This window comes from Idiotropiscis lumnitzeri, chromosome 1 (genome assembly GCF_059441095.1).
Source record: "Idiotropiscis lumnitzeri isolate Australia: NSW breed Sydney's pygmy pipehorse chromosome 1, RoL_Ilum_1.0, whole genome shotgun sequence".
In the NCBI taxonomy this organism is placed as follows: domain Eukaryota; kingdom Metazoa; phylum Chordata; class Actinopteri; order Syngnathiformes; family Syngnathidae; genus Idiotropiscis; species Idiotropiscis lumnitzeri.
In genome coordinates, this window is record NC_142391.1 from 44,433,365 (window position 1) to 44,455,487 (window position 22,123).

General features: G+C 39.7%; 1 protein-coding gene across 1 annotated transcript; it reads right to left on the reverse strand.

Moving 5' to 3' along the window:
* Positions 1 to 1,987: 1,987 nt before the first annotated feature.
* On the reverse strand, positions 1,988 to 21,028 carry cds2 (CDP-diacylglycerol synthase (phosphatidate cytidylyltransferase) 2). Its single transcript, XM_088302418.1, has 13 exons — positions 20,834 to 21,028; positions 12,598 to 12,749; positions 11,210 to 11,306; positions 9,906 to 10,003; positions 7,876 to 8,015; positions 7,257 to 7,315; positions 6,233 to 6,315; positions 6,007 to 6,094; positions 5,834 to 5,902; positions 4,934 to 5,086; positions 2,732 to 2,851; positions 2,478 to 2,581; positions 1,988 to 2,393 (listed from the first exon to the last, which is right to left on the reverse strand). The coding sequence occupies exons 1-13, from the start codon at positions 20,903 to 20,905 to the stop codon at positions 2,258 to 2,260; spliced, it is 1,371 nt and encodes a 456-aa protein (XP_088158544.1). The 5' UTR covers positions 20,906 to 21,028; the 3' UTR covers positions 1,988 to 2,257.
* Between the last annotated feature and the right edge of the window lie 1,095 nt (positions 21,029 to 22,123).

Consider the following 22,123-nt stretch of genomic DNA (forward strand, 5'->3'; position numbering starts at 1 on the left):
ACCATACTTGTTTTTCAGCATTGAAGGATAAGTTATAATGTGTCCAATAACCACAATGGTATTTTTGAGTTATTTGCCACAATCTTTTTCATTGGTCAAGTCTCAGAAAGATAGAAAGTATAAAAGTAATTTCATAATTCCTGATTACAAAATACAAAAATAATGGGAGTGGCATCAGGGACACCAGCATCTAAAACTGGCTGAATACTTAAAACTGCAAAATAATACTCAATTTTATCATACAACATAACACCTTTACTGGCAGCATATATTGAATCGGCAATGAGCCATGACTGCTGTGTAATGCACCAATTAATTGTTTAGGAAAACTTTCACTACGATCAAGTTCTCAATATCAAACAGGCAAAACTAGCCTATGGCAGTGATGAAAGTATTCAAAACATTCCCTTTAAATATTGTGAGGAATCATCAGAATTACACCTGGCAGTCAATATATCACAATCTAATAATATCCAATACGCCTGACTTCACAGATAAAATGATCAGCACAAAATCTTAAATGTGTAACAAAAACAAGATGTTTGTGTTCATATACGGTAGTTGATATAGAGTTTGTCAGTAACAACACGTGTGGTGAGAGGTCCCACTGCATTGATCTAAAAAAGTAACTTTCATTTTTCCACACGACAATACATAATGCATGATGTGGTTAAGGTCGTGAAATGATGAATGGCAGTGAAAAGACCATTAAATATACACATGACAGACAAGTATGATCATCGGTCTAAATAACAGAAACTCCTAGACATACAAACTCCAATTTCAATTAAATTGGAACATTGTGAGGAAACAAAAACAAATACATTGATTTCCAAATCATTTTCAACCCCTAATCAACTGAATACACTACAAAGACAAGATAGTTAATACTAAAACTGATTTTTTTTTGTTGTTGATTTTTTTAAGTTGACGGGTGCAACAAGATAAAACATGGGAAACAAAAGATTGTGATAGTTTACGAATACCATTATATTTAAAAAAAAAAAAAACATTTCGCAAGTTCACAGGCTAAAGGGAAACAAGTGAGAGTCATGACTGGGTGTCAAAGAAGTATTGACTACAGATGCAAAATGGAAAAGTGTGCTGTGGTCTGACGAGTCCACATTTGACATTTTTGGGGGAAATCTTGGACGTCTTAGAGGAAAAGTGGCATCCGGATTTTTAAAAGTGCAAAGTTCAAAATCCAGCGTTTGTGAGGGTCTGGGGTGAGTTACTGTCCATGGCACGGGCAACTTGGACATGTGTGAAGTCAGCATTAAAGCTGAATGATAACATACAGGATTCATATTTGGCACATGTGTTACAACAGCATGGCTTAAAACAAAGTAAAAGAGTAAGTCGAAGTACGAAACTGGCCTGCCTGCAGTCCAGACCTGTCTCCCAAACATCTGGTACATTATGAAGCGCAAAATATGACAACGAAGACACCGGACTGTTGCACAACAGAAAATCTACATCAAGCAAGAATAGGAATGAATTACAACTACTGTACAAAGTAGCTTAAACAATGAATGTCCTCAGTCCCTAAACGCTGAGTGTTGTCAAAAAGAAAGGTGATACGACACAATGGTAAACGTGCTCGTGTCCCAGCTTTTTTGGAAAGTTTGATGAGTGAATATTTTCAAAAAATAAATTATGAGACCAATGATAAATACTGTGACTTTGTAGTGTATTCAGTTGAATATAAGTAGAAAAGGATTTGCAAGTCTTTGTGTAATGTTATTTGTTTTGCACAATGTCCCCGCTTCATTGGATTTGAGGTTTGTAGTTGAACAATCGCTGATATGATAAAAAGAAAGGCAAAAAAAAGAAAAATGTATAAATATTAACAATCGCAACAAAAAAAACAATAAGGGAGGGTAACAATACAGTGAGTGGCACATTTGAAAGCAGCGCATTAAAAAAAATCATGCACAATAAAATACCAACACACAATAAAGGTAAATAGAGAATATTGTGTACTTCTTTGTTCAACACACAGTGGGAAATGACTGAAAGGCTTCGATGGAGATATGCACAGTACTTGAACCTAGAAATACTTGTGTCACGTGATTCACATCTAGTATGGAAGCACGTAACTCAGACCTAAATGAAATGGAATGACCCGGAGGGTGACTTCTTTTGTTGATATTCCTTTTTTATGCTCACAAAAAAAAAAAAAAGCACTGTGAGTTTCCCACGGCAGGAGCGCACAGAGCCTCCCTTCACCCCAAGTCGACATAGGCTGTGGACCGCTCTAAGCGGCCGCCTCCTCCAAGGCGGGCAGCAAGCCCTTCTCCGTGAGGTGAGCCTTCAGAGAATTGAAGATGTAGAGCTGCTGGTCGGCGCGGAGGGCCAGGAGCTGCTGGATCACCTTGCTAGGGTTGGGGCCCCTGAGAGGACGTATAATCATGCCAATCACAACCAACCACTTTGTCAAAGCACATGTGCGTCAACCAACATTTTGTTGTGTTTACCTGATAAAACTAGCAATGTAGACATTTACAAATGTAGCCATGAGGTACTGGCAGTCAAATCGGTCCATTATTCCACCGTGTCCTGGAATGGTGTTGGCAAAATCCTGGAAAAAGAGACATTTAATATTGCACTTTGTCACTGTACAATAGTGTACAAATATAAGTTGCATGTACAACTTAAATATCAGAAGGATATTTGATGAACATATCGAGAGCAAAGCCTGAGCCCAGGGCATGCAAAAGTAGTGGCATACCTTTATCTTAAAGGCCCTCTTAAAGCCGCTGGCAAAGAAGCCACCAAATGGTCCGACAATGGAGGCAAATGAGGACAGAGCGATGCTGTGGATCTGGAAAGGATAGAGACGAACTGTGGTCTGCAGACACAAGAAGGACAAGATTATTTGGAGACAGTCAGTGACACCACACCTCCACACACAGTTAGTTCCGTGACTAACTCCATGTGCTTGTTTAGCAAATCAATTACTCTCATTGAGATTACTTGATTCATTAGTAATTCCTTCCAGACTCTAAAACCCATCATTTTTGTTACGTTTTTAAAAATAGACATTTTCTTTTAATGTAACTGTAGAACGTGAAGAAATAAACTGGCTTTATTAAGTTAAATTGCTTTAGTATTATTGTAGTATCCATGTTGATGTGTGCCTTTAAGGGGCGTGGTCAAAAGAGTGAAATCAGAAGCTGGAGTTTGGTTAGCTTGAGCATGGCACAAACAAACATTTGCCAATTCCTGAAAGATTGTTTATTTGTTACAGACCCCACGCAACAATAAAAAAATAAAAGATTCTTTTCCAGCCCCTTGAAACAAATCCTTCTAGACAGAAATCTTGCGTGATCCAACAAGACATATGTTGCACTGATATTTCCTCGAGTGTTTCTGAAGCGACTTGTGTCTTGGCGAGAGAGTCTTGATGTGATCAAAAACGATTTGCTATAGAAAATACTATTGAGGTCTGGGGAACCCACTTTTTTCTCATTTTTTTTTTAAACTCCCACCGCCCCCCAAAAAAATACACGACATAGCAGTCGTGATCCTTCTGCGCACACAATAAGATTTTTGGTCGATTATTAACCCTGTAACCTGACCCCAGAATGAGCAGCAGAGAATGGATGGAAGTAATCCAGTATTTAAAATTGTCGTCGCGGACTAGTTTCGGATGCTATTAACAGAACAAATTCACTCTTTACACATCACAACGCACAGTTAATCTTCTAATATGAAAGATACTGTGATATCTGTCATCCTTGGGCAAAAAAGGGCAAAATCAAGACAAAAAGGTCTATCTTTGCACGTGTACTAGGTCTTAGTTGGGTTAGTCTGCGTGTGAGCATCTCGGCCTGAAGTGAATTTACAGCAGCTGCTTGTGAGCGTTCTCATTAGGGCTGCACAATATATCGAAAAAATATCGGCGTCACAATAATTCCCCGTGCAAAATGTGTGTCTCAGTCATGTGCAATAAGTTTCATATGGAACTGTATGCTTTTATTTGACTTTGACCAATCAGATGCAACCGTAATTGCACATCGCCATCCAATAGGAGAATAATAGCTATGACTAAGAATATCCATCCATGCATCCATCATCTGAGCCACTTCTCCTCACCAGGGTCGTGGGCGTGCTGGAGCCTATCCCAGCTGTTCTCGGGCAGTACACCCTGAACTGGTTGCCAGCCAATTGCAGGACACACAAAAACAAACAACAATCTGCGCTCACAATCACACGTTAAGGCAATTTAGAGCATCCAATCAACGTACCATGCATGTCTTTGCAATGTAGGAGGAAACTAGAGTGGAGAAAACCCACGCAGGCACGGAGAGAAAATGTAAACTCCACAAAGGAAGTCCGGAACGAGAATCGTACACTGCTCCTCTTTACTGCGAGGCGGATGTGCTAACTCGTCAGCCACTGTGCTGCCGTTACTAAGAATAAATAAATTTAATATATAATTTAGAAGTAGCTAAGAATACATTGAGAATGCTTCTTTTGCCACATGAAAAATGTCTTTCTTTCATTAGAAAATAAAATTGTCATTTCTTCCCAACGCTAAATCTCAATGATATCAATATCGCAATATTCAACACCAATATCGCATATATATCCAACCCTAGTTCTCATTTTCTGTGTGCTTCACATCTTGCTCTCTTCAAAAAATTCAAATACATCGGCTCTCCTTGCCCACATGTGATAATATGACAGTGCCTTTTAATTGCTTCATGTTTTTCCTCACTCGAGTTGAGCAGCAACGTACCTGATGATAGCTTAGAACTCAAATTTAGGCTCGCAACACAATGCGGCAACTGTGGCTAAAGTTAAATTGTGGCAGGATTTTACTTTCTGGACATGGATTTGACACTTCCGTAGAGCTGTGCAAACACTGGCACAGACACTTCCCCTCAATTGCTCATCCAAGTTTCAATGTAATACGTTTTGGACTCACCCATCCAGTGACAGACTCTAGGATGCTGGGAAGGGTGTAGTCCTGAAGCTGGAAAATTTCAGGCGGCTCGCAGTCCACTTGGAAACTGTTGGAATCATTGTTGAACTCAACTGGACATACAAAATAGCGATAGCCTGACATCACGTAGGACAGCTGTGAGGAAAATCAAGGTTTCAGGTTACTATGTTGTGACTTATCATCGCAAAAACAAAAAGCAATACATAGTGAACCCATGTTTTTGCCAAGCTATAGTTTAGATCATGCACCACCAACGTGGTGTGCACAGGCACAAGATAGCCCCCGGCAACCATACAAGCAACCACTGGCCCGTTCCAAAAATACCAGACCAGCGATGGGACATATTTTCTAGAAATGTTGTACATGTGATTATTTCAAAAGTGTGAACTTGGGGGGGGGGGGGGGGGGGTTGCATATTGATATTTATCTGTCTTCTTATGATTGTGAAAAAAAAAAATATCAAAAGTGTATACATAACTGGTAGCCCTTTGCCCCAATCAGTAGCCAAGAAGCAGTTCTCAGTTTCAAAAAGGTTTGTGATGCCTTAGCTGATTTAAAAGAGCAGACATTGTCACACTGACCCATGAAGACAATTTGATGCGTGGTGTAATCAGTGCAATAGTGATTATTGCTTGATTATTGTTTTCAAGGCCAAATCTCAATTTTTATTTATTTATTTATTTTTTTTAATTCAAGCCATATTGCACCGCCTCTGATACTACAAAGGAAGCTGTCATGCTATCTTAGATGGTTGATGTAAATGAGCCAGTGTTCAATAGAAATTACTGATGGATGCTACTTGTTTGCCTTCACACAAAGACACCCAAACGAATTAGACAAGTATTTCCAGTGCTCTAAAAGACGATAGAAAAAAAAAATCACCATGATGCCAAACAAAATGGTAGCGAAGAATCCACCTATGAATCCCTCCCACGTCTTCTTTGGCGACAGCTGTTGAGGACGCAGAACAAGTATGTAGAACAGCTTGCACAAAACATCAATTAGCATAATACATGAAAGAAGTGATTTGCAGTGTGCCTGTTAAGTCAACTCACCTTAATGAGAGGGGTGCGGCCGAAGAAGAAACCAAACATATAGGCCATAATGTCATTACAGATCACACAGGAAATTGGCACAATGAACCTATAGAATGAAGAAGAATGACAATAAACCATGTTCAAAAGTAAACAGCATTGCTTCTGTGATTGTGATTCCGCATGCTGTTACATTTTCTGCTACTTTTAACATAACTCGTCGAGCGGCGGCAGACTGTTTACATACCAGATCATCCCTTCAAACAGGTTATGAATGATGAGGTGAGACTGCGTCACCACAATCAACAGAGTCACGTGAGTCCACCCAAACTGATGGAAAAAGAAAGATGAAGAGGTTTTGGACACACACTGCTTTGCCGGAATGCACCCTCGCCAGCTCTAACTACTGATACAGGCAAAATGTGCATAATGGTTTTTAAAGAGAAGTATTAACCCTAACCCTTAACCGTAACTTAACCCCATTGTAGCAGGTACATGTTGGCTCTATGATATGCCCAAATCATTATCCAAATACTGCACTTCAACTCCCAATAGATAGTTTGTTCTGATGTATTGCCTTCAACGGAGCAGTATTTTTCAGTTTTTATTTTGAGTAAATTCTACATTGAACTTTCTATAAGAAATGAATCCGCTTCTGTTTCAGGTCTCTAAACCAACAATTTTCAAAGTGTGGTACGTGAAAAAAAATTATTGAGTACGGTTGCAAGAGTTGAGCCGATTGCTCATAAATTCGGTAATGTCCAACTGTAACAGCGTGTGATTTGTGATTGGATATGTAAATTAAGGGGTGTGTTAAGAGTGAATGTTGGATCGACGTCGGATGACGGTCGCGGGGAGTCCAATACTAATGTTTGATAGAATCATTCTGAACAGCTATTTCAATGTTTTAACTACTGTTTGAGTGAGATACAAACTACTTCATGTTAGTGTGAACCGAAGCAAATTGAAAAACTATTGTATAAAACATTTAGTAGGAAACAAAAACATGAATAACACTTGAGGAAATTCCTAGAGAGAAGAAACTTAAAAGTTCGACATGAACTTTCTCAAGAAATGCTGGAAATAACTGAACAGTGTTGTTGAGTAGAAGCACGTTGTCTGGCTTATTTTCAGTTGAGATGACAACCTGCCAACGATTTCTAGGGCAACAAATTCCCCACGCCTCCAGAAAATGATTCCCACTAGCAGGCCTCGTTAATAACCCAGCGTCCCTCAAGGCAGAGGCTAAGAAGAGTGTGGATGCTACTTACCATATAGAACTGAAGGCGGTAGTGCTTCTTCACCAAACTCAGCACAAACATGCAGAAACCTGAAATGTGAACACGCTCGTCAATGCACTGCTCATTTGAGGCAGATCAATTAAGTTAGAATACAGCTCAAGCTCATCTTGCCAACTGCCCAATTGTAGTCTGACTTTCTCTAAAATGTTGATATGCCGGAGAGTGTCTATTAATAGTCTGACGACTGAGGAGACGGCGCCCTTGCAGATCAGCAATAAATTGGAAATACAAATCATGTTTTTTATCAGCTCTTATTAAAATTGTCTTGCTTCTAAGGATTTTTTTTCTTAGCCTCAAAACCTTTATGGATAAAGAGAAAACAAACCAAGATTGTGCAGTTTATCTCCAAAGTAAAACAGGGGCTATTTTGGACATTCTCTCAAATGAGGAAAAAATCAAACGTACTACACCTTTTACAACTAAAAAGCTATTTTGAATAAAAGAATGGTAAATTAGTATAGTAAAAAACCTACACATGTCTGCTTGTAGGTCTGTATGGCTGGTTGGGCTCCACAACCATAACAATGAAACGGATTTCTCAAATATCTTTAAAAAGTACTATAGATGGTGTGTGTGTCATGTGTTACACCTGTGAGGTAGAGGGCAAAGGAGATAAAGCGGTGGTATTTGCTGAGGATGCGAAGCGGCTCTTCCCTTTGCACCAGCGTGAAGAAGTAATCTGTGACGGTCTCACCATAGAAGAAGTAATTGACGCAGAGCAGGAAGTACCTGTCAGGAAGAATGTTGACACAATAATTTCACATGCTTTGTGACAGCAACAGGCGTTGAGTATGTCCAGAAAAAGAAACAGCAAAAAATCACGCTGATGGAAAAACTATGGGCCCCGGGTGGGGAACCAGAAGAAAGTTGTCATCAAAAAAACCATCACAACTTTGCTACAGTACAATTCCTTTGCAAGTAAGGTGTCTTGAGAATGTATTTAAACCCTTTGAATTGTTTCACATTTTGCCACATTATAACCACAAAGTTTTTTTGTTAGGATTTTATTTGAATTGGAGATGGATTTTATTTTCCGACCGCACTCATTCGGGTGCAGGTCCTCGTGAGAATAACAAAAGCCGCCCAGATAGCTGACTTCTATTTCTTGAATTCCAGAAAATTTTCATAGTTTTGTAGAATTAGTGCAACTCTGCATAGTGTAAAGTTTTGGTTCCATTTTAAAATGCCCCAAACAATTACAATTACTACAAATTTTAAGGCTATAGTGTTGCCTTCAATTTAAGATGCAACATCTTTTATGAACATCTCAGAAATGCTGGTACGAGCTGCAAAGTTTAATCCAAGTTTAATGTTGTATCATTTTATTAATTTGTACATACTGTATTTTCTGGACTATAAGCCGCAACTTTTTTCCTAGATTTTGAACTGTGCGGCTAATACAGCGGTGCGGCTTATCTGTGGATTTTTCTTTCACTCGTGGGGGCACTCTGTAGTTCAGAAAATACGCTAAATAAATCTCTTTTTTTTTTTCTCTTGCGTCTGTTCTGTTTTAATTAGCAAAGTTGCTGCCGTGTTAAAAGGCACTGTTTTAACAATCTGTTTATGTACCTTTATGTGCATTCACAGTCCAAAATCGTTCTATACATGCAGTAAACAACAATTTATTTTCAACACAGAAAACTGTGGCTTATACCCTGGTGCGGCTTGTATATCTTTTTTTTCCTCTCCATATAAAAAAAAAAAAAAGAGTCGCTGCGGCTTATATATAAGTGTGTCCGGAAAATACAGTACACCTAAAATAATTTAATCAGTAAACTAATTATAGTTATTTAAGAGCAGCTGCTTCCTAGTGCGACATGCCACAATTTACAGATCGACTAATTGCGATTACTGTTGGTGATTCGTCGACGAGCAACATAATCATTTGTAGCAGCCCTAGTCTCATCTAACCAAAAGCTCCTTCCTCCAAGTCTGTCTTATGCCTTTCTTTAAAGAATGTCTTTGTTTTTGCCACAATTCCATAAATGCCAGATCTGTGGAGTGCACGACACGTACTCAACTCAATTTATATAGAGCACTTTAAAGGGGTATACATTTCAATAATTCCTAATGATGGTAGGTGGCTTCTCAAGGCAACTGATTGACCTGGATTGTATTTAGGAGTATTGAGTACAGGGGTATGAATATAAATACACACCACACTTTTCAGTTTTAAACTTGCTTAAAGTTTGTAAATCGTATATAATTTTGGTTCCATTTCACTATTAGGTGCTATTTTGTGTTGGTCTCTCACATGAAATCTCAACAAATTACATTCTAGTTTATTTGGTCAGAAACTGTGAAAAGGGTCAAGGAGTATGAATATGCTTTCAAGGCACTACAAGTAGTTCCCATTAGTCATGACATGACAAGGACTAATGTCATATTGTCTATTATGCTAAGGATGAACATGACAGGGAATACAAATATGAAGTACTATAGTACACTACTGCAGCAGTCCCTTAATTCTAGATTCACTTAAAATCCTACTCTATATATTTCAAACAGTTCAGACAACAAACCTCAGTAAATCTGCAACACAATATGAGACAATATGATTAAATAAAAGTTTCATTTTCATGATGCAAAACATTTCATTTTGTATGTGTAGGTCCTCACCAACTCAGTGTCCTGAACCATGGCAGATGATATGAGTGGTAAACGCTGTAACCAATGGTGATGATTTCTTGGAAGCATTTGATCTGAACACACAGGACCTATGCAAGGAAACCGGCAATTAAAAGAGAAGAACAGGGCAACCCATATTATTAAAGCATTATAAATTGCTTGTTTGACTTTAAGTGCAAAATCTGATAGAGACATTAAAATGGAATTGGGAACTAAACCTGCAGTGTAGATCCAACCAGTCATCTGTAAGCATGTCAAATCTTACGTATGTCAATGCTTTAAAGCTTTAGATGTAAAGTACAAAACAAAATGGGCAAAGGAGGTTTTTGTGAACTAATAAACCATTTGAAGCATTCGGTTCAAAATGGGTTGAAGCTTCAACGCTTCAGTGATGACATCTGGTGGTGAAAAACTGGAACTGCAGACAAATGCGATAGAGGCTTTTAGACAATAAACATTAGTATGTATACATACACGCACGGAAAAATTGATTGTAATGGATACCTAGTTCTTTAAACTAAAAAGATGTTTTTGTGTATCGTGGCAGCTTTTGAGTATTGTATTGGATCAAGCAAATTGGTCATGCCTTGTTGTCAAGCTAAGAAATGTTGTGAATGTCATTTCATTATTTTTTCCTGAAGCCTTAAGTAAACAAAAAGTGTGAAACAATGTTATGCTAAGAAACCACGACTCATATATTCAGACACTTAAGTATACACATTTCGACATACACAAAGTAACAAAATCTATGGCATAGGTAAAGTATATGCATTTGAAGATTTTTATTTAAGAATATTATTTTTTCTACAGTCTTTGGATTTAGACGGTTTCTTTTTAGGGTTTACAAGAGTTCATTTAGAGAATGACACAGTTATTGCTTCGGACGTCACAGGTCACATTTTTTTCTCAAGATTGAACAAAGCGTCGGAACAGTGTTCCGAGGCAATTTGATTTCCGGATTTAAAATGAGCGCCGAAGCCTTGGTTTCAGAGTGCCCATCACTACTGCAGACCTCCACTAAGGATGAACTGTTTAAAAAAGTGTGAATTAGAAAAAATAAATAAATAAAAAAAATGGAGCAAGTGATTTTGACCTGTAGCCACTCATTGAGCCAAATCACAGACAACATTCAAAAATGTGTTGTTGTTTTTTTTTGTAACACTGTGAACTACATCTGTCTTTCATTTCCTGATATGATTGAGAAAGGGTTGTTAAAACAATATGCCAAAGACTACGGCATACAATATAGCTTCCATGATGTTATTGCCATGCCACCTGCTGCCAGCCATACTCACAATCATCATAAGCACCATGGGGCCTAGGTAGATGATGATGAAGAAGAAGGAAATCATGGCAAGTGTAAGGATCCCTCGAACCCACCAGTTCTTCCATCTAAAAAAGATGAAAACCTTTAGACTTTGCTTCCTGAAGTAAGCTTGGAAGAGATGAAAACCATCCCACTGTGTGTGGCTTGGACAGGGATGGAAGGGTCACTTTAAACATGTATTCCGATATACTCACTACCTGCTAAAAAAATGAAGCTAGTAATGTAATCCAATCACCATCATATAAATGATATATGATTACTTGTAATTACTTTTGGATTACTCCAAAACAAATACACTAAAAAAGACGCCGCAAAATGTACAGAATTTATATTCACATATTTGTCGGGTCTGTTCTGTCTCATGAATGTTTAATTTACATGGTTGTGGCTTACACATGAAAAAAAAATGAAACGTAATTTCACAGACAGCCACGAGAGGGCACTCACGACTTCTGCAACGATATTCCCCACTCTTCAAAACGATAACTGAGAACGACTGAACACCAATGCCCCTCAGGAGCATCATATTCTACAGACTACAGGGCTGCAATTAGTGAGATTTGCAGCTGAAAACCATAATCGAGCAGCAGAGAGACAGACTGGGGTGAATGAGAAACTTATTGAGTACTGGCGAAAAGCAGAGGCTACTCTTAACTGCGATGAAGACAACAAACCAAACTAAAAACCTGAAAATAGATGGCCACAGCTAGAGGAACGAGTTCGCCAGTGGCTGCTTGGCCAACATGCTGCGGGAGAACCTATGGTACGCTTCCACGCTCAGGTAGGTGCCAAGGCAATGAATATTAAGGACTTTGCGGGAGGATCTTCTTGGTTGTGCAAATTTCTCTGCTACACCTTTAAGAGACATCGTCTTCTTCACGAGTGGCCCCCAGAAGACATGCGCTGTATAGTACAAGTGGTCCGTTTGTAGCGAGAGCGGCAGTTGTGATATGCCATTCTTCACACTTATGGTGCCATCTCATGTTGTGCGTAATTGACGTCAGTAGAACAACTATGTAAATATGCTCATAATTGTTCTTTAATGTTCATTTCTGTGCGTAGTTACACTGATGTTGGTGCCTGTTTTCTGCCTTGGTTAAGTTTTGCTGCCTTTCCCCTGTCGCCATTATTCATGAAGCTGAGACTTCGATTTATTGGGTGGTCTTTGGCGCGCCCTTGTGGACGTTAACTACAATAGTTACATTTTCGGGAAATACCAGCCTCATTTAGAGCACGTCTACAACAATAGCAAAATTTGTGTGGCACTAGTAGAATGATTTTGTAAAATAAATTACCAGCAAAAAAAGTTGCGACTCGTGTATGTTTTTTTTGTTCAAGCACATGCATTTAATTCACCTTGAGGAGAGTCCGGACAAGGCTTTATTTAAAACCTCGGGTGTATCATCAGGCGGCACTGGCACCTCTGGGACCCCTGAGTCCACTTTGTCCACTTTGGGTTCGCTGTCTTCTCCACCATCTTTCTCCAACCTCAGCTCACTGTCTGAACCCTAAAATACAAACATACATGGTCACAATTAAATAGTATCATAACTAGATGCCTGCTGTAACTCTAATTTCTTATTACTGTTTCACTAAATTCTGAGTTGATGGACAAACGAAGGGAGTCTAGCAGCATTGCCCCAATGTAACTGCTTTGCAGTCCTAAAAAATATATAGTACAACTCCAATTCCAAGAAAGTTGGCACATTCTCTAAATAGAAACAGAATACAATTAATTGCAGATCATGTTCAACCTACATTTAATGGAATACTCTACAAACACAATATATTTAATTTAATATAAAGATTCATGCCCGCCTGCTGCACGCTGTCAGCCACCATCTGCCTCTTGAGAGTTGACACGACTTTAGTGTAGCTATATGTCTGAAATACAACCAGTCGCGGTTTGTGTGCTTAAGCTGTTCAACAGTCTGGGGTCTCCGTTGTCGTATTTTATGCTTCATAATGTACCACACATTTCAATAGGAGACAGTCCTGGACTGCTGACATACCAGCCTAGTACCCGCACCCGTTTACTACGAAGCCACACTTTTGTACATTGCAGAATGTAGTTGGCATTGTCTTGCTGAAATCAGCAGGGGCCTCCATAAAAAAGAAATTTCTTGTACGATAGCATGTTTCTCCAAAACCTGTACAATTCAGGATTAATGGTGCTTTCACAGTTAGAAGTTACCCATGCCATTGGCACCAACACAGGCCCATAACATCACAATGGCTTTTCAACTTTGCGTCCACAAAAGTCCAGATGTTTTAATTTTCCTCTTCGGCCTAGAGGACACAGCGTCCACGATTTCCAAAAACAATTTGAATCAGACCACAGAACACTTTTGCACATTGCATCAGTCCATCTTAGATGATCTTGAGCCCAGAGAAGCCAGTGGCGTTTCTGGTTTGTGTGTGTTTTTTATAGATGGCTTTTGTTTTGCACAATAAAGTGTTAAGTTGCTCTTGCATATGTAGTGCCGAACTACCGTATTTTCGTGACCATGGGGCGCCCCTTAGAGTCTCTAAAAAATAAAACCACACCACTCACATCTCTCTAACCTGATAAATCTGATAATCTCCCAGAATGCCTCAGTGTGATAATCTCCCAGAATGCCTCAGCACTGTTTTTGCATTGTTTTTATTTCTTTTGGTGATAGGAATGGCATGAGAGATGCATGTTTGGTGTTAATTGTAATTCTTTGTTTCATTATAGGGCTGGGCTATATGACCTAAAATCAATGTCGTGATAAATTGAGCAATTTTACCTCGATAGCGATAAATGCACGATAAATTCCCCCCGTGGACCAAAATAAAAATAAATGCAGGAAATGCATATTAACTGCTTTTTTTTTATTGACCAACTGGTACACATTACTTTCAATGAAAAATAAAAGTACAAAAATCATTTGTATAAACATTCCAAATAGCTTGCTTTGCATGACTTGAACAATGTCACAAAGAACAGGAGAAAATGGGTACCTCTCACAAAATCTTTTTCTGCAAATAGATTGCACCGAGATGCCTAATGCCATTTGCAAAGGCCTATATTCGTGTAAAGGTATCTCGTAAACAATATAAATCATGCCATGTGCAAAGGAGGTAGTTGCCTGTAAACAAAATGCTAAATAAAATGAAAAAAATGTCAATGGAATGCCAGTGCCAAATAAACAAGTGTGCTTCATCAGGAAAATGTGCCGTCTCGAGTACTCTGGTGCGCAGTCGCCACTTGTCGTCTATGTAATGCACATTCAGGCTCAAACAGGGATCCATGTTGCGACTCGACCACAAGTCGGATGTGGACGCAAAATGCTTGACATGTCTACGCCCCCGTCCCGATGTTGTCCATATCGGGTATTGCGGTTTGCGACAAATATTTTCGTACCTCTTGTAGGCTACTTTCATGAGGCGTTTAAATCCTGTGCGCTCCACTGTAACTAGAGGAGCTCTATCTTCAGCTATGTGCCAGGCTATCGCGTCGACCTCTGAGATGCTCTCTCGTGTGGTGTCGCCTCCGTTATGGGCTGTTGTCACTTGTCGAACCTTGCTTCTCACTTTGAAATTTTTGCACAAGCTCCAAGTCAACAGCATGGTTGTGTTGTGGGTGGTGAAAAGTAAAGGTTGGACGCGCTGTTTTGGGTGCTTACGGCGCACTTTGTAGTTCATGTTCTTTTTCTCAAACATCGTCTTTATGGAACCCAAAACATTTCCAAACGACAGATGTCCAATTTCTTTTCGGGACAAGCGCGACAGGAACAATTTCAACTAACGTTACTTTGTCTTCAGCCGTGTCAGCCGCTTCTGGATTTGAATCGCCAGCTACGAACGCGTCTTCTGTTTACTTTCTTGGTCAGATGGGTGGAGTCACGACGGAACCGTCTTAAAGGGGCATGAACATTGCCGCAGACAGAAAAGACTTTTCTTTTTCTTTTTTTTTTTTAGACACCGAATTTACCTACATGGGCAAAATGATGTCGGTCATTGTAATACATTTCGGTAACAGTAAATTTTCGGTTTATCGCACAGCCCTATTTCATTATTTGCTTGTATGATGTTCAGAGATATTTATGGGTTTGATTTGAAACCATGACTCTTGGGAGTGTGGTGACCAGTGACATCCCTCCCCTGCCATAGTCAATTAGATGTGTTGCCATGACACCCAGGACCGGTCTGAGCTGAAGTGCTGCTACTGACAGCCATCAGCTTGCGCGAGCTAGCATGCGCGAGCTAGCATGCGCGAGCTAGCATGCGCGAGCTAGCATGCGCGAGCTAGCATGCGCGAGCTAGCATGCGCGAGCTAGCATGCGCGAGCTAGCATGCGCGAGCTAGCATGCGCGAGCTAGCATGCGCGAGCTAGCATGCGCGAGCTAGCATGCGCGAGCTAGCATGCGCGAGCTAGCATGCGCGAGCTAGCATGCGCGAGCTAGCATGCGCGAGCTAGCATGCGCGAGCTAGCATGCGCGAGCTAGCATGCGCGAGCTAGCATGCGCGAGCTAGCATGCACCTCGTAGTGCGCGAGCTAGCATGCGCGAGCTAGCATGCACCTCGTAGTGCGGCGCGCCCAGTCTAAGTATTAAATACAGAAATAGCATCCTCAACTGGTGCTGCGCCCTTTGATACAGTGCGTGTAAAAATACGGTATATTAAAAGGGACACTTGGATGAGCTTAACATTGGCACTTATTTAATAGGTTGCGTGTGAAATGAAATTGTTTTCCCAAGTGAGATTCTGCCGAACAACAAACCCGGAAAAGTGATGCCATTCCAAAGCAACTATTGCAGAGCTCAACATAAAAAGTGTATTAATTCCGAAAACCACGCATGGCAGGTTGATTGGATACTCTAAAATTACCCCTAGGTATGAGTGTGAGCACGGATGGTTGTTCATCTATGTGTGTCCTGCGATTGGCTGGCAATCAGTTCAGGGTGTACCCCACCAACTGTCTGAAGATAGCAGGGATAGGCTCCGCACCCTGAGGAGAAGCGGTAAAGATAATGGATGGATGTATTCTTTCAACGAAAATGGGGTTGTAATATTTCCTCCCAAAAAACATGTTGCTTGGGTATATAGCCAAATTTTGGCTATAATGATGCAACAAAAACAAGACTTGACTTCCTGTAACTAGAGGCTTTCTGTGAAAGACTTAGTTGAAAACTTCCCAGTCAAACTGTTATGGCATTTTTCCTTGAGCAGAGGGGGGTGTGATTGTGTTCCACAAATTCAGTCTAACACCAGTTGCAACAAAATCGAATCACAACAATAAATGTATAATCAACTAATTTCACAAATACACAATTGCCATTCATTGATTGTTATCATATACTGTATGTTTTTGAATAACACACTGAATTCTAAATCAGACAACCAGAGATGTTAGCATGTCATACAACTATTATTTATGTTAAGATGTGATTGATTTAAAAAAAAAAAAAAAGTTTTACAATTTACATTTTGGCAAAGATTTTAAGCTTTTATTTGCTTTACGGGGCCATATAAAATAATTCGGTGGGTCGGATCTTGCGCAAAGGCCTTGATCCTGACACCCACACTCTAAAGTTTCATCGTAGATAGTAAATCATAAATGATGGGTGTTGTCTGTGCTGTTGTAAGTACTGCACATTGGGTATTTTCATCTGTTTTGGGAAAATAAAATGGAACTGTCTACCTGCATCAGTGAGCTTGAACAAGCTGCTCACTCGAGGAAAGCCTTCTAAACTCACTGATCATCCTGGTTCTGTTGAACAGTCATGTGTGAAACACAGTAACACAGAAAAAGCAAACTGTTCACACCTTGACTGACCCTTCTGCTGCGGTGACCAAATTAGGCTTGAAGTCGACCCCCAAACAGCGGATGGTCGACTGACAGTATGCTGGACAACTAGCAACATAAAAGGCAAGACTCACCTCGCAAATGTCACAACCCAACACCCATTCAGATGACATATTTTTCGAAGAAATTCTGTAATAATAGTAATGTCTCCTTTGGAAAATCCCCAAAATTTGATTAAGATAATAATAAATCCTCACAATATGGAGAAATACACACACACGCGCACGCACACATACACACAAGCAATGATAGTACATCTGGTGGTTCCCATGGAGACGATATTCTTTCAGGATGCTTGAGTTAAAAATTGCCCACCATCTCACAAAAACACATCCCAGTACTCCCACTTCATTATTCCTTTTAAACAGCAAGGAAGTTGGAGCTCCTGTTTTTAAAATGTCAGATTATTAAAAAAAAATAATAATTCTTTACTGACGCAATCTCTTACTGTATGGGCCTTCTTTAACAAGATGTCACCAAGGTGAGAAGGCAAAGAAAGAAATTAGTGGATTTTCAGTACATCATAACAATCAATCAATACAGTGTCATGTAAATACTGCATGACCCCTAATGGATGTACTGTGCATCCGGAAAGTTTTGCAGCCCTTCACTTTTCCCACAACTGTTATGTTTCAGCTTCAGTCCAAAATTTTGCATTTTTTTCAATATACACAACACATCCCATATATAGAGCTGGAGGATTGAGCAGGACTCTCCAAACGCAGACACGGGAAAAAAGGTGGTGATACAAAGATATTTATTATAATGTATATATAATACCAATCTATCGGCGGAAAGAACGTAAAGCGCTGGTGGAACACTCGCACCAGGAAAAGGGAATAACTATAGAACGAAAAACGCTTGCAAAAGGCAAGGAATGACTAACGAAGATTGCTTACCACGGAAGGATAAGAGTAGACCAATCATCGACAGAAAAAGAGAACAGAAAACGAGCCGAGCTGTAGCTGATAACGAAATGAAAGAAAAACGCGACAACAAGAAACACTTGAACAAGATAACGATCGACCAAGAACCCGATAGTCACTCTGGAGGAGCTCCTTCTTTGGAGAGAGGAGAACCTTCCAGAAGGGAAACAATCTCTGCAACACTCCACCAATCAGGCCTGTATGGTAGATTGGCCAGACGGAAGACACTCCTTAGTAAAAGGCACATGGCAGCCCGTCTGAAGTTTGCCAAAAGGCACCTGAACTTTTGCACAGTTGCACTGGTAAGACCTACTTTTTCAGTTGGTTGCACCACACAGGATTTGGTCGCACACTTGGGGACGTACGGCATTTTCCATTGGTATTATACTATCATACTATTGGCATTGTATGATGTTGGAATGATTGACAGTGACTGAAGATCTTGTTTGCAACAAGCAGTGGCTGACAAAACAGGTAAATTATTTTAGACAATTTAAAAAGAAGAAATTATCTTTCCATTGCTTGCTTGTTTTTTTTCATATGGAGTGCCCTCCTTAATGGCTGTGTTACCGTGAAATATGTTAACTTGGAGCTAGCGGCTGCCTCTGGCTGCCATGTGTCTGACCTCCATTTGGTTTGGCTTTGGGCATAGTGTTTTGGATGCTGTCTCCGCAAGTGATTATGCAGGTTTCTTGGGTTGCCATCAGATATCCAAATGGAGTCTCAGAAAACCTTTGTTTGCATCTTGTAAAATTGTATATTTGAATCAATTTAGATTTGCTAAGGGACAATGATTTTATTGACATAATCTAACATTTACGTACAAAAAATGTACATTCAGACGGATAGTAAAACATTTGGGATTTAAAAAATGCATTTAATATACACAATTACATATTAATACAAAATTATACTCTAATTTATATATTTGTCTGTATTATTGTTGTATTGAACTGGAGAGGGGAGCCCTCTAATCTCGTTGCACACTTGAGTACAATGACAATAAAGGGATTTCTAATAATTCTAATTACGCGAATACTTGACGGCAAGTACTTTTACAAATTTTCACTGTTGCGACCATCACTGTTTATTGACTGCTTCAAAACGTATTCGCTGGACAGAGACTTCCTGGATGAAAACCTGGTCCAAGGTCCACAGAACCTCAGACTGGGTGTAGGTTTACCTTCCAACAGGACACTGACCCTAAGCACACAGCCAAGACAACAAAGGAGTGGCTTCAGTACAACTCTGTACATGTCCTTGAGTGGCCCAGCCAGAGCCCAGACTTGAATCACAACATCTTTGGAGAGATCTGAAAATGGCTATGCACGGTCGCTCGACATTCAAACTGATGAAACCTGAGAGATGCTGCAAAGAGGAATGGGCAAAATTGTCTGAAGATAAGTGTGCCGAGAATGTGGCATCAAATTGAAAAAGAATTGAGGCTGTAATTACTGCCAAAGGTGCGTCAACAAAGTATTGAAAAAAGGATTTGTAAAGTTTAAGTATTCACAGCTACTTGTGTACATGTGATGTCTTTTAAAAAATGTGAAACATAAAATGAAACATTTTTTTCCACATTGTCATTATGGGGTCTTGTGTTTTAGTCTATTTTGGGATGAGGCTGGAAAATGTGGGAAAGGGTGAACGCTGTTAATACAAGATGGATGCACTAGTACTATCACTGATGACATGAGAGCAATCCGATGTGAATGAACTCCGTAGTTGTTGAAAATCCACAAGTCATGATTCAGAATGTCATTGAAATATCAGGGGAAAATAAAAATGACAAAATTCTAGCAAATAAGTGTGGCATAAACGTAAGTTAGATTGCAAACAAATCTGTGGCTTTATCGCTTAAACTTTTCATGTCTCATGACACAAACCATGGTATGTCAACATGTGGACTGTACTTCTGACTGCTGATTGTCCTGGCTGCTATTTTATAGCTATTTTCTAAAAATGGAAAGAGATGAAATGGGCAGGCAAGAAGAGAGAGTGTTGACAGCACTTGTGTATTTCGACAGACTCACGTCATACCTATATAATTTTTGTCATTTGTAATTGTTGTCCAATGTTGCAGAACTATTTGTTTGTTCAATGAAAAAGGCATACCCTTGGCTTAGCATTCAAACAAATATTTGACAGCACAGCATGTAAACAAATGGTAATTTGTTTTTGGATAGGTCGTAACTTATGATGAGTTCCAGACGCATTAGACATTGTTGCAAAAGCTTTTAACAATCACAGGGAGCGCATCCATCACTGGGCCACGCCCCCTCCAGTATCCACCCCTCATTTAACAACAACAAAACCCATTTCCTTCCTGTGTGTACATGAACACTTGCTACTCGAAAGTGTCACAGCAGCAGCCAAATGAAGGTTGCAAGGCAAACCCTATTAGCCCCCTCTAGGCAGCTAGTAACTGCCGACGCAAAATTAAAAACGCACCCAATTAAAGATTATTTCCAACTTTAACCTAAGTATATGGATGATAGGGAACAGCTGACGTACATGCAAAACAGACCGCGCACAGTTTTACTGTGCGCCTATTCTCGGTCGCTCAGGAAGTGGTGGATATTTTAATTCATATTTTGTTTGACTTTAGAATTTGCTGTTGTTTGTTGTGTGCTCGATATCGGTTTATTAAAAACATACAAATGAAAAAAGCAACCGAAGATAACTATGCTTTTACCACAACATTTAATGGATTCCCCAATAAGGCATGATTATCGACACTAAAAGCGAGCATCGTCCGAAATGAATTAGCTAGGTGGCTAACTGGCGTAAGCATCACATTGAAAAGGCAACAGCGGGTTCAAGCTAACGTTACCTTGTCCTCGGACGGCTGGTGTTGTAACGTGGCCTCTGTGTCGTTGGCTCCACGGTGCCTCAGCTCTGTCATATTAGCAAACCACGGCCAAACGATAACAGCAAAGGTCCTGTGGTTCCGTGACACTTGGTTATCCTCTGGCTAAAATTCGGCACGTCTTTAGTTTACACGAAAACCCCGCCGAGTTAAGTGGGAGTGAAATGGAACATAACTTCCGCTTTTCAAAATAAATCTTCGATATTTGTTGTTATTTTACTCTTCATATCGTGCATTGTAGTGAATTTTTAGAATAAACAATATTACCACATTATTCGCTGAGACCACAATTTTTGCATTTTTTTATTAAAAAAATAAATAATTAAATAAAATGTTATATATATATATATATATATCCATCCATCCATCCCGCTTCGCCTCACAAGGGTCGCGGGGGGGGGTGCTGGAGCCTATCCCAGCTATCTTTGGGCAGTAGGCAGGGGACACCCTGAACTGGTTGCCAGCCAATTGCAGGGCACACAGAGACAAACAACCATCCACGCTCACACTCATACCTAGGGGCAATTTAGAGTGTTCAATCGGCCTGCCATGCATGTTTTTGGAAAGTGGGAGGAAACCGGAGTACCCGGAGGAAACCCACGCAAGCATGGGGAGAACATGCAAACTCCACACAGGATGGCCGGAGCCGGGATCAAACCCACACCCGATGCTGTCTCTCACTGTGAGGCCATCGTGCTAACCAGTCGGTCACCATGCCGCCACACACACAGACATATACATACATACATACATACAAACATACATACATACATACATACAGATATATATATATATATATATATATATATGTACATATATATATATATATATATATATATATATATGTGCTGTCAAGTGATTACTTTTTTAAACTAATTAATCACAAATAAATCAATTTTTAATTGTGATTAATCACATTTTTCAAATACTATTTTTTGCGAAGCTTATAACAGATATTTACTTGAATAATATCTTGGAATTTATGCAAAATTATCAAATATGAAGTATATTTAATTCAAAGACTGTTCTAATAGCTTTCTTGGATTCTTGAATACGATCTAAATGGAGACATCTTTACAGACTTTTGTTTTCAAAACATTTCTCGAAACTGCCCACAAGCGCCACACTCCAGCAGTGTTGGTTTGCAAGGCCCAGTGGTAACTTAAACACAGTGTTGTGTTCTGAGACGTGCTAAATACAGCTAATATGGCACAGTATTTGCAAAGTATGCAAATTATTTTCGAAGTAAATCAA